This window comes from Lissotriton helveticus, chromosome 6 (assembly GCF_964261635.1).
Source record: "Lissotriton helveticus chromosome 6, aLisHel1.1, whole genome shotgun sequence".
Lineage (NCBI taxonomy): Eukaryota > Metazoa > Chordata > Amphibia > Caudata > Salamandridae > Lissotriton > Lissotriton helveticus.
In genome coordinates, this window is record NC_136067.1 from 1,623,231,302 (window position 1) to 1,623,247,079 (window position 15,778).

Genomic DNA, 15,778 nt, shown 5'->3' on the forward strand with positions numbered 1-15,778 from the left:
AGAATTCTTCTCCTTCTAGTTTTACTTTAAGGCTGCTTACATTCCAAGTTAAGACCTTTAAGGGAACAAAACTTGACAACTCTGGTATGTTAATCTAAAAAGAGGGAACTAGCTTATACCTATATGAGCTCCATAAAAGCCTTCGTATTATCTCTTTGCAAATGAGGACTAAAAATTGTCTTCTTTGTCCCCTACATGCACCCACACCCAGTGCTTAATTATAACGCAAAACTACTGTTGTGCCAGTGACACCCCCCCCCCCCACCCTGGGAAACCCTCCCTGAATCCATTGGGTATATCTTGGAAATATATAGCTATTAGTACTCTCGTTTTCCTCAGTGATATCGATTTACTTTCTGATGTGCTTTAATCTATACCACTAAAATTACTGCTTCCTTCGGGTCCCTTATATTATGCATTTTATTATTCCACATGATTTTCAGAGGGGCAGGGAAACTCATCTGGGCATTGGCTCCCAGTGATCTAAACTCCTGAATGTAGTTCCCTAGCTCCCACTATCTATGATGAGTACCTCTGGGAATATCCAACCTGACACTGAAGATCCACTCCCCTTAAGTGAAACTGCCAGTTTTTAGGGCTTCAATCAGAACTTTTTCCTTAAGAGAGTAGGACTTGCAGTTAATCAAAATTTTCCTTAGGTTTTTCTTGACTGCCTCTTTTGGGAAAGGATCTTGATGAATCCTCTATATGTCCTCCTCCGGTATTAGAGGGGCCATGCTAGGGATAAAATCCTTTATTCGATTAACCAGGTAGCCTCTAATGTTCTTTCTCGCTGAACATTCCAGATCGTTCAGTACTCTAATATTATTCCTTCTTGCATTATTTTCTAATGACTCAATTTTGTCACGGAGATCTTTTGCTCCCATTATAAGTGCCTCAATCTCTTCATGTTGACATCGACCTCCCTCTTGAGTTCCTCCAAAGAAGCTTCAATCACACACATTCTTTCCATTAAGAAGTTAATTTTGGCTCTAGGGCATCACAGGCCACCTAAATCTTTCCCTGTTTTTTTCCAGTATCGCAGACTTCCTCTGATTTCTTCTATCAAGATTGCAATCATCTTCTCTACACCTAGCTGGCTTTCTTGTCCTTGGGGCTGGGGTCTTAAATTTTGCGGCCGAGAACCACGTAGCTGAGACTGATCCTGCTCTGTATCGCTAGTTAATAACTGGAATCTGTTGCTGCTTCTCTCTTGCCTGTAGCAGGGGAGTTAGAGGGGTCTCGTGGGGTTCTTCTTCAACATCCCCATCCTCTTGCCAAACTCATATGTGGCCCGCTGTCATTTGCCACTCTCTTTCTCCTAAAAGACGTTCCTGCAAAATGTTGAGGCAGGGATAACTATGCCTAGCCTTCGTCCGTGCTGCCTGGAATACCCCGGCAGCAGCTCCGTGTGGAGGATTGCCGGTCTCTGCTGAGCCTCGATGCTGCCTCTGCCCAGAGACCTATTCCACTGCGCCGACTGCTGCTGTCTGGCTCCTTAAGGACTTCACTTAAAAATGGGAGATTTTCCATATGCAAAGACTGGACCCAGACACTCACTCAGCCCCGCCGAAAACGCCTGCCCGAAACAAGGAAAGGTAAGGACCTGTTTTTTTGAAAAGCACATTCCCTTTCTAAAGCAAAATACACTGAGGAATCTCTGCCGGCCACCATGTCCCCCACAGACCCTCCCCAGGAACCTGTGGTCTTTTCAAAACATCAGGCTTTGCTGCATTGTTCTGACTAATGCTGTACTTAGAAACTGTTTGACTCAATCATAGGCCAATTTTAAGTGAGTTCCCATTACATTACCGCCTTTGTCTTCACTGTATAACGTCCGCCACAAGAGAGACAACCAAAATATGAACATTTGGCACATTTGAACAGTGAGATAGCACTCCAGTCCCTGTGAAAGCATTGGCAAACAATCACTTACTTGAGAAGTTACATGCGACAGTGACTTTACGAGGGCTCCGGGAAAAGGCCAGTACATTTCTAAGTGTTTAACTGTTAGTTTATTGAGTGTATAAACTTCATTAAGATTGTTTCCATTTTTAAAATATAAACAATCATCCTGCAATTGTTATCACAGTTCAGCTATCTTCATTATATTGGATTAATAACCAGTTGAGCTATTTGTTTTCATTTTTGTCTGGTTTTTAATTTCTTGATCATTTCACATTTCTCTTTAAGGAAAACCAGGGTATGATTGGTTGTGCTGTACTTGATATCTATCCATCTTCTTTTCCATAGAAAGCTGTTTTATCCAGTCTGTTCAAGTTGGCACTTATTTTAAAATAACAAGCACATCATTGTCAGCCTGCATATGAATGAATAGTTGGAACTAACAACCTAAAAAAGTCTAATAATGAAGACACCCAATGAGATGCGATGAAACTGACTCTTGGTGTACTCTTAGCTTTTCTCCAGGCTAAATATGCGGTCATCTTAATCCCAGTTGAATACAGAGCAAGAGCTATGTCACACAAACATTCTTCTTGTCACCAAAAATCTGAGATTCAGAGCCCGTGATTTCCCAAAATAATAACGCTCGCTTCTATGTAATTAGTCCATGAAATTACTGGTGCTTTCTCCAAACTTATGACATTTTGTACAGTAACAATGAAAATGCCCACCTTGGGTTTTAACCATAATGAAGCCCAATGTTTATTTGGAACAAGCTTGATGCTCTCTCTAAACAGACAAGTGAGGTGTCCAAGTTTGACTAAAGGTAGATCAGAAAGCAGATACCTGAAGAGTTTCCTGAGGTGGCAATTTTATTCCATCTGTATAGACGAGGTATTTACATAACTCCAAAATTCTGCCCCATTTCATTTTTGAGTTGCTCAGTGCTTCATAAATCCTAAACATACCTTTCATTTTCTTTTGCTCATTCTTCCATAGAATAATGGACGTCCATTTCTATAGTGGGTAACAAAACTCCCAGGTAGGTAAAGGAATTAACATACATTTGAGAAAATGTAGCTCCTATTTCCAAGTTGTGAGTTCTTTTATCATCATAAATAACTTGATAAAAATATGTACTGATAGGATAGAATCCATATCCGGAACATCCCTATCTATCATATGTTGCAACCTGTTAGCTGTGTGTGATAATACAATTCCATTGTCTGCTTACAGAAAAAGTGGTTGAGATCTTGATCCAACATTAGGGGCGTCCATGGATTCACTGTTGAGTCCAATATCTAGTCTTACTCATCTATAAGTTAAAACGAAACATTCATGGCGGACCCTGTTTTTTGCTTTTTCCAATACGTCAGGAAGGAGTTTTTTGTAAGGATTCTCTTAAACTAAAACAAGACTTGGATGTGGTGTTTAAAAGTATCTCTTGGGTAGTATTCCAGGTGTGGAAATAGTCCCTCCGCTGGATGGGGTGGTGGAACAAGCTGACTGGGGAAACCCCACTGTGGCACAATAGCCAATTGCCACAGCTTGCTGCGTTACCCGGATCTCGTAGGTGGCATAATATAGGAATCTCTACATTAGGAAACGTGATGAGAGGCTCTCTTCAGAAATCATTCAAAGATCTTCAGCAAGAGTATCAAATGCCAAAAACTCAATTCTACAAATGCCTCCAATTTTGGCACGTCATTTATCCTAGTATCTCGGGATTAGAGGCTCTCCCCGAATTCAGTCCTATTGAAGCCAAGGTGTTCATGGGCGATTTGCTGGTTTTTAAAATCTCAAAAATCTATCAGTCACTAGTGACCAACAGCTCGACTACGTTAGATAAACTTAGAGAAGCATCGGTGGGTGATCTTGGCCAAATAGGCGGAGATGATTGGATGGATGCACTGGCCTACCCTCTGGGAGCATCGATAGCAACGCGGCTACTCTTATCCAATTTAAGTACCTTCACCGCGTTTATTATACCAGGCTCAGGTTGTGGAGGGCGGGGCTAGTGTCATCCCCGAAATGCCTGAGGTGTGGTCGGGAGGAGGGATCCCTAATACATACAATCTGGCATTGTACAACACACTCGAGATTTTGCAAGGGGGTTCTGGCCTGTCTTGCAGAAGTGTTTGGGTGGGAGCTCCCCTCCTCACCAAGATCAGTAATTTTACATATCATGGAGGGTACAGGAGGTAATATATACAAGAGGCACCTGTTACTGTTGGGCTGACATTGGCTAAAAGGAATATTGCAACGCTGTGGAAGGCATCGGCCCCACCTTCTCTCTCAGCATGGAAAAATGGGCTGGACTTTTGTATGGGATTGGAGATCCCAATATTCAAGCCCGGGGATGCCCGCAAAAGCACCCCAAGGTCTGGAAAAGATGGGCAGACTACCGGGACCTCTATCTGGGCCCAGTGCCCCCAGTGGAAGTATCTGTGTCTATGTTGTCATGCAGGCCTCTTGGGTAAGGGACCAATTCTATGGTGTTGGAATGTATTTGTTTGGTTGGGCGATGTGGTGGCAAATTAAATGCTGTAGTGGAATAGTGCAACGGGTGGGGCGGGTACAATACGTTTATGTTGTATTGTTAAAGCCGGGTCTGGTGGCTCAGTGGACTAATGCATCCACTGCCGGGGCCTGTGTTCGACCTCATGGTCACAGGTTAAAATCCCGGCGGGTCCACTCAGCCTTTCATCCATTGGAGGTCGATAAAATGAGTACCATTGAGTTGGGTAACAATATACATCTGTTATTTCAGCGCCAAGATACCCCGTTGCTGGGGTGAACGTGCGCTTTACAAATACACATGTTATATCATGTTATGTTTCGCATAACCATGATAATGTATAAACTACATGTCAATGACCATAATCTTCAATGTCTAATATGGCAGATGGTTCCTGGGTTAAGGAGCTCTGCACTGAATTTAACCTTTGACATAATAAAACTTTGTTTAGAAACAAAAAAAGAAAAAGTATCTCTTGCATAGGGTTGCCTTTATGAAGACTGTATTTAATTAGATAGCCATGTTATTTCAAGAAAAGCTACTGGGGTGGCAGAAGCTTTTTGGTTGGCACTACCAGACTTTGGAACTCTCTTCCTCCGATATTAAAAGTTGGAACTGAATTGTTAGCCTTCAGGAAAGCTTTAAAAACGTGGCTGTTTAATATCTGAATTTCTAACTAGACTTTACGGCATAGTTACTTAACGAGCTAGCGCCTTGACACCTCCGGGTAATTGTTTGCGCTATATACATTTCCATTTCATTTCATTTTGCTACCTTGAACATTTTCTTTTCTTTCTTCTCAATTTTTTTTTTCACAACAAATTTTATTGGTAGGAATAAGCAAGAAATATGCGTGGCTCCCCACAATCAGGAGATCACCACCAAGCATCAATTCTCCATTTTAGTACAGAACCAAGTGTCCAGCTAAGCAATCCAGAAAAGACAGATATATAGGAACATTATTATGCCTTCCCCCACCTTTTTTAAACCCAACTAACTACCCATTCCTCCCAACTCCCTCCCAACGTCCCACCCCACCCCTTAGCACGTGTGTAGTATTCGCCGCTGTGTCACATCATGAAAGAAGATTTGTAGCATAATGCAAGAACTAGCCAACAACACAAGTCTAGAGGTCTTCCTCCAGTGCTGCTGGAGGGTCAAGAGTCAACCCCCTATACTCGGCCCACCTCTTCCATATCTTGAAATGTTTGCGGGGGCAACCGCGTGCTTCAAAGATCGGCCGTTCCAGGCCCATGCAAAAGTCTAGTTCGGCCCTCCATGCACCCAGGGGGGGGGCCCTCACATCCTTCCAGGCTCGGGCCAAGTCCCTTTTGGCCACCACCAGACCCAGAAGCAGCAAGTGCCGTTTATATACATTTCCACCAACTCCCTCTAAAACATGGATCAGGCCTAGGCGATGGGTGCGAGGAAGAGTCCAACCCAATACCTCCGACAGGCAGTCCCACACACCGCTCCAGAAGCCCACCAGCCTCGGGCATGACCATAATGTATGAAGCAAACTGCCCACTGCATTTCCACAGCGCAAACATTCCGGGGACTCAATCAGGCCAGCCTTCCACAATCGTTCACGGGTGAAGTAGGCCCTATGGAGAATTTGGAACTGAATGAGCCTAAGCCGCATAGCAATGGCTGCTCCCCTAGGGGACTCCAGAGCCTCCCTCCAGTCATCTTCATCGAGGGGGCCAACATCAGCTTCCCAAGTCGCCTTTAACGGAAGAAGGGTGGAGGAGCAATGAGTGACCAAAGTCTGATAGATGCGAGAGACCTTTTTCTCTCCCAGATCCCCCATAAAGACTTTCGCCTCGATGGGACTAAAATCGGGGAGGGAATCTAAGTTGGCGATGCTGGGCCACAATGCATGGCGCAGTTGTAAATACCCAAAAAATTGGGATTGGGGCATATCGAACTCAGCCCTAAGTGCCTGAAAGGACTTGAGCGTCGTACCGGACATCACATTTCCCAGTCGCGAAATCCCTATCGCATCCCAGCCATCGAATCCTGTCAACGCCGACAACTCAGGTAATAGACCGTTACGCCATAGCGGCGTCTCCGCGGTCAGGCGACCCCACCAGCCCATGCGGCGCAAGGCCTGTCTCCATATGGCAAAAACAAGGCATGTTACTCTCGGCAGATCCCGCCGCAAGCGGGCCGAGTAAAGTACTGTGTGGAGTGGGTTGTCGCCCATCAAGGAGCGTTCCAGGGCATAAGCCGGATCCCCCCTGTCGCTATACCACCAGTCGTTCAGGATAAGCAGATGTGCGGCCTGGTAATAGGACAACAGGTCCGAGGTGGCCAGGCCACCACAATAGGTGGACAAGAAGCACGTACGAAGTGCCACTCTGGCCGTCCCCCCAGCCCATAGAAAACGGCCTAAGATCGAATTAACCTGCCGGAACCACTGGGGTGCAATCGGATACGGATGGTTCTGCAACTGGTAAAGGAGACGTGGAAGCGCCACCATCTTAAAAATGGCGGACCTGCCAAACATCGAGAGGGGCATCCGAGACCAAGTTTTGACATCCGACTGTACTCGATCCCAAACTGGGACGACATTGCGCTCCCAAGCAACGTCTGCCGATCTCGACAGGAACACTCCCAAATATTTCAGGCCGTGTGGAGCCACTTGTAGTTCCAGCGTCCAAGGATCCGCCACATCGCTTCCATCCAGCACCCAGAGGATAGATTTACGCAGATTCAGAAAGAGACCTGAGACTTCCCCAAATATTTGCATAATTTCCAGTACGCGCGGTCCCGAGCGCTGCAGATCAGTAAGAAAGAAAAGGACATCGTCCGCGTACAGCGCAATTCTATCAGTTAAGCTGTCATTCCATACAAACCCCCGCATTTGCGCATCTATGCGCACCCAGGCAGCTAGTGGCTCCATAAGTAAAGCAAAGAGATAGGGGGAGAGTGGACATCCCTGTCGAGTCCCTCGACCAATCGGAAAAGTCTCCGACACGTCGAGTCCCTCGACCAATCGGAAAAGTCTCCGACACTGCCCCTGCAACCCGCACCGAGGCCGTAATATCAGTGTATAGTAGCCTGATATAGGACAGGAAAACCGGGCCTAGATTGAGTCGGGGCAATAGCGCAAAGAGGTAGGTCCAGCTGACAGAGTCAAAGGCCTTATTAATGTCCGCGAGTAACAAAGCCGCTCGCTCTCCCGTGGCTCCCACTGCGTCAATCGCCGCCGGTGCGCATCTGATGTTATGTCGCGTCGCTCTATGGGGCATAAACCCGGCCTGATCCGGATGTACAAGATCTGTGATATGTGGGGACAAGCGATTCGCCAGAGCTTTGGCCAGAACTTTAGCCTCAAGATTGAGTAAGGAAATGGGACGATACGAGTCATGCCTCTCCGGGGGTCGACCCGGCTTCTGGAAGACCACAATTTCGGCGTGCCTCCAGTCCTTGGGCAGTGAGCCCCGTTCACGCGCAGCCTCAAGCGCGCGGTGATAATGGGGCCCCAGCTGTACATGAAACTTTTTAAAGAACTCACTCGGGTAGCCACTCGGACCAGGGGCCTTCCCAGTATTTAGCTGTCCCAGGGCATCGCCTAGTTCCTCAGCCGTAAGGGGTACATCTAATGCCAGCCTAGTTTCCTCAGACACTGCCTTGGGGGGCAGGTCCTCAATAAATTTAATCACCTCGTCAGCGGACAGGCGGTCGCAAGGGGCGTATTGGGTAGCAAAGTAAGCGGCAAAACTCGCTGCCAGTTCGATTGGATCAGTAATGACCTCACCGTCGGCAGACGTGAGTCCCGGCAGCGTAAGCGGCTGGAGATGGCGTTGGCAGAGTCTATGAAGCATCGTACATGATTTGTCCCCCCACTGGTATATTCTACTACGCGTAGCCAGCCACGCCTGTCTAGCCTCATCCAGTAGGACGGATGCATAGGCCTGTTGAGCCTGAAGGAGTCGCAACCCGGCTTCACCTCCACCCACGCGGTTCTGCTCTTCTAAAGTTGCCACCCGCGCGGCCGCGTCCGTAATCAGTTCCCTCCGCTTCCGACGCGCCGCGGCACACCACGCAATGTCCACTCCACGGATAGTGGGCTTCATGGCTACACACACCACCCCGGCATCCACGTCCCCTACAAGATTCTCTCGCCAATAGAGATCCAGCGCTTCCCGTAAGTGTGTCACGTAGGCCGGCTGCTGTAGATGCCACGAGGACATCCTCCACCGAAACGGTTGGCGCTGTCGGCGGAGTTCCACCCTAACCGACACCGGGGAGTGGTCGGACAGACCCCTAGGCAAGATGTCAGCACTCTTCACTCTACACAGACAGCCACTAGGCACAAACATACAGTCCAATCTTGAGTAGGAGCCATGCACAGCGGAGACATGCGTATATTCACGCGCGGTAGGATGCATGTGCCTCCAGGCATCCGACCAACCCAGTCCCTCAGTCAAAGCATGCAGTCTGGTGCGGACAGGGGGGGGGGGCAGCAACATTCACATCTCGGCGCCGCTGGCGGTCCATACTCGCATTCAGTACGTCGTTCCAATCACCACCAATCATCGCTAAGGAATCAGGAATGTCCTCCCACACCGTGAAAAGTTTCTCGGCCAGGGCCCATTGCAGGGGAGGGGGGGCATAGACACTCCCAAAAACCACAGATTCAGTGCCCACCATGCCCTTGACAAAAATAAATCGACCCTGCGGGTCAACCCACTGTTTCTCATGGACGTATGCCACCCGGCGATGAATCAGAATGGCCACACCCCTAGATCCCCGGGAAAAACCGGCATGAAAAACCTGGTGGCAGCCAAACCTCTGCAGGCCCAGCACTTTGGAGCCCATCATGTGGGTTTCTTGGAGCAAGAAGATGTCAGCACTCTCATTTTTCCCCCATCGCAACACTGCACCTCGCTTAATCTTGTCAAGCATCCCCCTGACATTCCATGTGATCACCCGCAGAGATGCCCCAGGAAGGCTATGTGTCTCTTCAGCCATAGTCCAGTGGGACCCATCAAATAGAGTGTCCTTGCCATTGCCGCTCATCATGCACAGTAAAGAACACCACAGCAAAACACACGTGCAGACCCACCCCCCCGCCCCAAAACACCCCAAAAACACGACGAGCTACTCCCGTCCCACCCTGAACCCCAGAACTAACCATCAAATGAATGTTATCATAGTCACTATCAAAGTACAGTCCCAACTCAGTGGCCTCGTCACCAGCCACCCGCACCCTTCCACCCCCCACCCTATACCTCAAAAAACCATGAAGTACCTGTCGCGGCATGGGCGACTCCGGGTCCAGAACAGGGAGCCCTGAGCCGGCCATGCCAATGGATCCCAACTCCCCCAGAACTAGTAGTCACAACCCTCCCCCCCCTCAAACTCCCACATTCGCAGGAGAACAGTAGCCCCTTATATGTACCCCCCGAACCCCCCACTCACAATCCCCTTTCACGTTCAGTGATCAGCCGCAAAGCAATCTCAAGGCAGTACTGACGCCACCAGTCTATCGAACCTCGAGTGCTCGTACTCCTGTGGCCAAAACCTGCAGTCACCACTGTTCAGAGGAGCGCAACACCATCAGGTCGTGCCATTATCCACCTCAGATTGGTCTGAATCCGCTGTCCCACCACTGGCCTGGACACTGCTGAGGGAGGCCGAGCGCTTACGTGACCTGGATCGTCGATGTCTCTTGGGTCTGGTCCTCTCCTGTGAGACCTCCCTCGAGGGCCCCGGATTCAGCCCCGGCTGGGGGTTCGGCCGAACCCTAACCGTCTCGTCGGTCCACTTGAAGAGGTCCTCAGGAGTATCGAAGAACAGAGTACGAGATTGAAAAATCACCTTCAGGCGCGCTGGGTACAACAGAGAGTACTGAAGTTTAAGGCCGCGCAATTTCGCCTTGGCGTTCGTGAAGGATTGGCGCTGCTGCTGCACCAGTTTCGTGTAATCAGGGAAGATCATTATTTTACGATTCTCATATAGAAGAGAGTCTCTGGATCTCGCTTCCCGTAGAATGACATCTCGATCATGGTAGTTCAGCAGCCTAGCAATCACTGCCCTAGGACGTTCACCCTCTGGCGGCATCTGCGATAGGGCGCGGTGCGCGCGTTCAATAACAAAGCAGTTAGATAAAGCTTCTGGGGGCAGCCAGGACTCCAGCCACTGCTTGAGAAATTGTTCCATGTTGCCCTTCTCACATCGTTCTGGAAAGCCAACGAAGCGAAGGTTATTGCGGCGCGCGCGCCCTTCAGCGTCCTCCACCCGAAGCGCCAGGCCCCGCTGCGCCGTCTCCATTGCCGACATTTTCTTCTTAAGCGTGTCGACATCATCCTCCACAACCGACACCCTGGATTCAGTTTCTGTGATCCTCGCCACAGCATTCTGCAAGTCTTGTCGCAAGAGGGTGACATCGGCGCCCACCGCTCCGATCTTGGCATCGAGCGCATCTCTTGATTGGGTAATGGCCTCCATTAGTGCCGCGTTGTCGGGTCCACCTCCCTGCTGCTGTCCACCTCCCGATGGACCAGGGCCCCCACTTGGCCCGGTGAACTTGTCGATTGTCACCTGCTTGGCAGGACCGCCACCCCCCCTGGTCATGGCTGCGAGTCTCTCGTGTAGTATCCACCACGTATGTGGGAATAGCCGTCAGGGACCCCCAGCCCCTTCACAAGTATAGCAGGGGAGGGAGGCCGTACGATGGCAGTTGGTCACTCAGCGGGGCCCAGTGAACTGTCTCTGTGGTGAAGCCCCTTGGCCAAGCAAAGTCTAGACAGGCCCCGAGGCCAGCACTCCACCCGCCGACAACCAGGGACCTCCAATCCCCCCAGGCCGCCAGGCAACCTCTCCAAACTGCCCCCGGGCCCCTACAGCGTCCGCCCAAACTCCAGCAGGGCCCGGGGACCCAGGGGGAAGGGGGTACTCACGGATCGACTCTGGGCTCCTGGCAAGCCAAGACGTCTCGATCTGTTTGCCGCCGTCCAGCCACTGCCAGAGCCCCAGGGCAGGGGAGCTCCGAGCACCACCAGGCTCCAAGCAGTGAAGGCGCAGGTCCAATCGATGGGGGAGCGCAGCCCTCCAAGCCTCGGCCGCAGCCCGATCACTCGGCTCCCCAGCGGAGCAGGCAGTGCAGCGGCACCAGGACACACTCCCCTCTCGCAGGGTCCCAGGAGGAGAAAATCACCTGTCTCACAGCCAAAGTCCAATGGCGGGTGGCGGGCCAGCCGACCCACCCACAGGCCGCCCAGTCGGTGACCGCCAAAATCGAGGTCCCGGCGCCTCTCCGGAATGCCAGGCCTCACTTCGCCATGCACAGGCGCGGGTATTCACAAATCGCCACAGGGCCCCCAGGCCGTCGACCCACGGCTTTCAGGCCGTCCGCCGTGTAGGGGCAGCAGGGAGGATCTCCGCCAGGCTCAGCGACCAGGCCCCGTCCGACCCCGGAGGCTGCAGCCGCCCACAGCGAGCCCCGGGCGGGAGTCGCGAAATCCGAGGCCCCGGTCCAGCCGGCTCCACAAGGCCACAGCACACAGCAGGGCGAGCCCACGCCCCTCTGGATCCCCAAGTGCCCCGCCGGGCTCTCGGGGGGGGGTTGCGCCTGATGTGTGGTATCCCGCTGGGCCAAGTCAGCGCCAGGCAAGCGGCTGGGCGGCCACGCCACACCGGTAGCACCGGCCTCGGGTGCGCCAAAATGGAGTCCCCCGGTTCCCAGCGGAGCACCGGGCCGCACACTCCTCGCCGTCTCCCAGCCGCGATCCGGCACCCGGGGCTCCGCCGACCCCGCCGGAAGAAACCAGGCACTCGCAGCAGTAATCGCCTCACTTTGGGCGAGAGTAAGAGGTCCGGGGGTCAGGATAATCTATCGGATAAGTAGCGGGCAAGCGGGAGCTCTAGAAAGCTGCGACCGCCATTGCCGCGCGCCAAGCCACGCCCCTTTCTTCTCAATTTTAATTGACGTTTTTACATGATATTTAATACTCAGTTTTAAAATAGTAAATACATGTAATTTGGACCGATTACAATTACATGCTTTTTTCTCATCACACTAGCTGTCTTGGGTCCTTTGTTAGTGTCAGGCTTTTCACCTTATTTGCTTTGTTAATGTGCTCCATATGCGTAAACATTTTAATTTTTTCAGTTAGCTAGTTTTGTTTAATGCAAAAGGTGTTATTCCTAGTTAATCAATGTGACTTTTGTCTTTACAGGTGAACCCAACAGTTTGTGCGATGGCCCATCGGTTGTTGCAGATCAGCACAGATGGACAATTTATCATTCCAAAGTAAACCTTCCAGCTGCACTAAACGATCCTAGGTTGGCAAAAAGAGAATCTGATTTCTTTACAAAAACATGGGGACTAGACTTTGTGGAGACCGAAGTCATGCCTTCATTCTACCTCCCTGTGATTACCAAGGAAAGTTTTGCATCGTACAAACAAGATATTACTACGGTAAGTCTCCATCCTTGTGAGTAACAGAAGTACAGTTAAATCACATGAACATGTTTTTGATGTAAATATCATTATGTATGTGAAATAATACAAATAACATGCTGTGTGTAACAATAAAGTAGTGTTACATAGCAATTGAGACAGCCTGGAGTGCCTCATTTTGTTTTATGGGTAGAAGACACAAGGGACTAACTATTCTGTTATCAGTTTTATAGAGGGACAATAAAGGCCTGCACATGGTTTGAGAGTTGTGTCAAGACTTGCTTTACTGTAAAATGGCACTTGCCTGTAAACAAAAGTGAAACCATTTAACGGTTTTTGCTACATTATGAAATGCACTTGTTATGGAAAGTCTTAGAATTCTCAAGATGGGGAATTTGGATTCGCGCAGCCAGTGATCCATCCAAACTGCTTGAAATATTAAATGAAGGTATGCTACTGTTCCATTGGATGTGTCTGGCCAACCTTGTGATGAAAAATCACCATTGGAGGATTTTACCCTATATTAGTTCCAATAAAGGGTGTAGTTGGGGAAAAAAAAGTGCATGCTTTTTACAGACAGGCTCTATCATAGACTAATACGCTTTGATTAAGTTCCCATTGTCAAGCTAGGATCCTTCAGTGCATTTTACATAGCACCTAAATCCTGGTTAATGCGGTAGCCTGTCCAACTCTTCTGGACTATTTTATGTGCAGCTTTTGATGTGGCTAAACGTAAGTCCTTTGTTGTAAGGAACCACGGGAGACAGGAAGGTTGTTCTTGGAAATAGCTTTATTTATAAGCTAGAGCATAGGAGAAACCCGGTAAACAGCGTCAGGACACAAACTGCCTCTAACGGCTTTCAGCGAACTCTCGAGCCCTGGCAACAGAAAGGCAGACACGAGCTCAGCGCGCGAGCCACAGACCCGAGCACAAGATGAATATAACACATCTCCTTTCCTTTGGCAGAGAAACAATAAAGTTAGTCAAAGAATTGTACAGCCTTGACTAGAGATTGTTTGAAATGTGGAAAAAGGGGACACTTTGCACGTATGTGCAGAATTAGTACCTTTAAAAAGGTTGCCATGGTAGAGTGTGAGGGAAATGAGGATGAAGCAGAAGTCATGATGATTATGTCGAAAGGAGACATCAATAATGTCGAGAATGTTGTTTTAGCAAGACCAAAAGCTGATTTCGGTGTAAATGGGGAAATTCTGACACTTATGGTAGACACAGGTTCCCTTTATACTATAATCCCACCCTCGTCGCCATAAAATGTTGTAAGGAACCACGGGAGACAGGAAGGTTGTTCCTGGAAATAGCTTTATTTATAAGCTAGAGCATAGGAGAAACCTGACTAACAGCGTCAGGACACAAACTGCCTCTAACGGCTATCAGCGAACTCTCGAGCCTGGCAACAGAAAGGCAGACACGAGCTCAGCGCGCGAGCCACAGACCCGAGCACAAGATGAATATAACACCCTTCCCCCAGAGCCCCTTTTCCATTTCTTTAGCACACATCACATGTTAAAAAGTTTGGGGTATACCTCAATATTAGCTCAACATTTTTTAATGGGACATTATTTTAAGACTGACAAATGGTATCACCTATCAAGGTAAGAGAACAATATTTTAAATCCTATCAGGAATCCAGAGAAGAAAGAGGTAACCCAAGGCTTCAGGCTTGAAAGAGACCCTCAAAGCTCTCATTAAGAGACTGCTGCAACCCACATGGGTTCCTGTTGAACACGAACCCACATAGGTTACTCAGAAGAACCTGAGCAGCCCATAAGGGCAGTTTAAAAGTTGGAAAGTCTGTGGCATCACAAAGCTCTTCTTGAAGGGCCATTCCATCCCCTGTCACAGCAAATTCTGGGTGACTTTAAAAACTGGCCTTGTTTCTCAGAGAAAGCCCTTGCAGACAGGAGGAGAAGCTTAATTTTGTTGAATGTCGAATGGTATAACTGTGTTGTGGTACAATTAACCAACTCCATTATTCCAAGAAAAAAATCACTATGGAAGAAGAGATCTGCCTGACAAGGGAGAAAGGCTCTAAGGTACTGACTTCATGTGAGTTGTTAAGAAATATGTATAGTAATTGCTCACACAAGTTCTAATCTAAGTACACATGGACAACCTGGCAAAGCCTACATTGTTAAAAGAATTGACAGCATTACCTCTCAGAAGCACTTGTCTAATACAAAACTTGATCTTAAACTTTTCAAAACAAACCCCGCAACCTTTGATGAAAAGCTTGGATGCAATCTAACCCGTTATAAGGAAAATATGTTTTTTTGATTATTGAGGCTCTTTTGTTAAAGAAGATTTTGCAAGCATCTCTTTCTATATGTGCCCTCCTTACCCACTATTGCCTTTAAAAGTCCACTAGCATTATCAGATATCAACATGGATGAAGACGTTCCCATCCCAGGAGAAAATCTTAGAGACCTATTCGCCAAAATTTCTGTTTGGTAGAGTAGACCAGGATAAAGAGGAGGAAATACATTTAATGACTATTTAAGACTAAGGCCCAAAAAGGGAATAATTGACCACCAACACCAATCCATTGGATGCCAATTGACTTTATGATTTCTCTGAGTAGAATACTCCAGATCTTCGGGGACCAGAGGAACTTCCAACACCTAGACCACGACTGGCCTACCTTAATGTTCCACAATACTTTCCTCCCATAGCTACAGTGCCTCTGCTGGAAAAACAGCTCCTCAAATCCATGATGTAGAGGTTGGAAAGTAGACCAGGAAGGAATGAAAGCATGGGAATGGAAATGGGGGAGTAAGTTGATCAATGAGAGGAGTGTCTCATCTTTAGGGAATGTTTTAATGATGGTTCCTCTTTGGGTAACCCCACTTGGTTATGTTTAGGGCAAAAACAATTTTTCAGTATGATTTTACAGGGGTGTGGAATTTAATAAAATATCTACTAG

At 48.6% G+C, this 15,778-nt stretch overlaps 1 protein-coding gene across 2 annotated transcripts in view; it reads left to right on the forward strand.

Moving 5' to 3' along the window:
* Positions 1 to 15,778, forward strand: part of VPS54 (VPS54 subunit of GARP complex) — a 624,042-nt gene that overhangs the window by 116,767 nt on the left and 491,497 nt on the right. For both annotated transcript variants that reach the window (XM_078649430.1, XM_078649431.1), the window contains exon 4: positions 12,613 to 12,854. In XM_078649430.1, the coding sequence (XP_078505556.1) occupies positions 12,613 to 12,854 (242 nt within the window). The remainder of the gene's footprint in view (positions 1 to 12,612; positions 12,855 to 15,778) is intronic.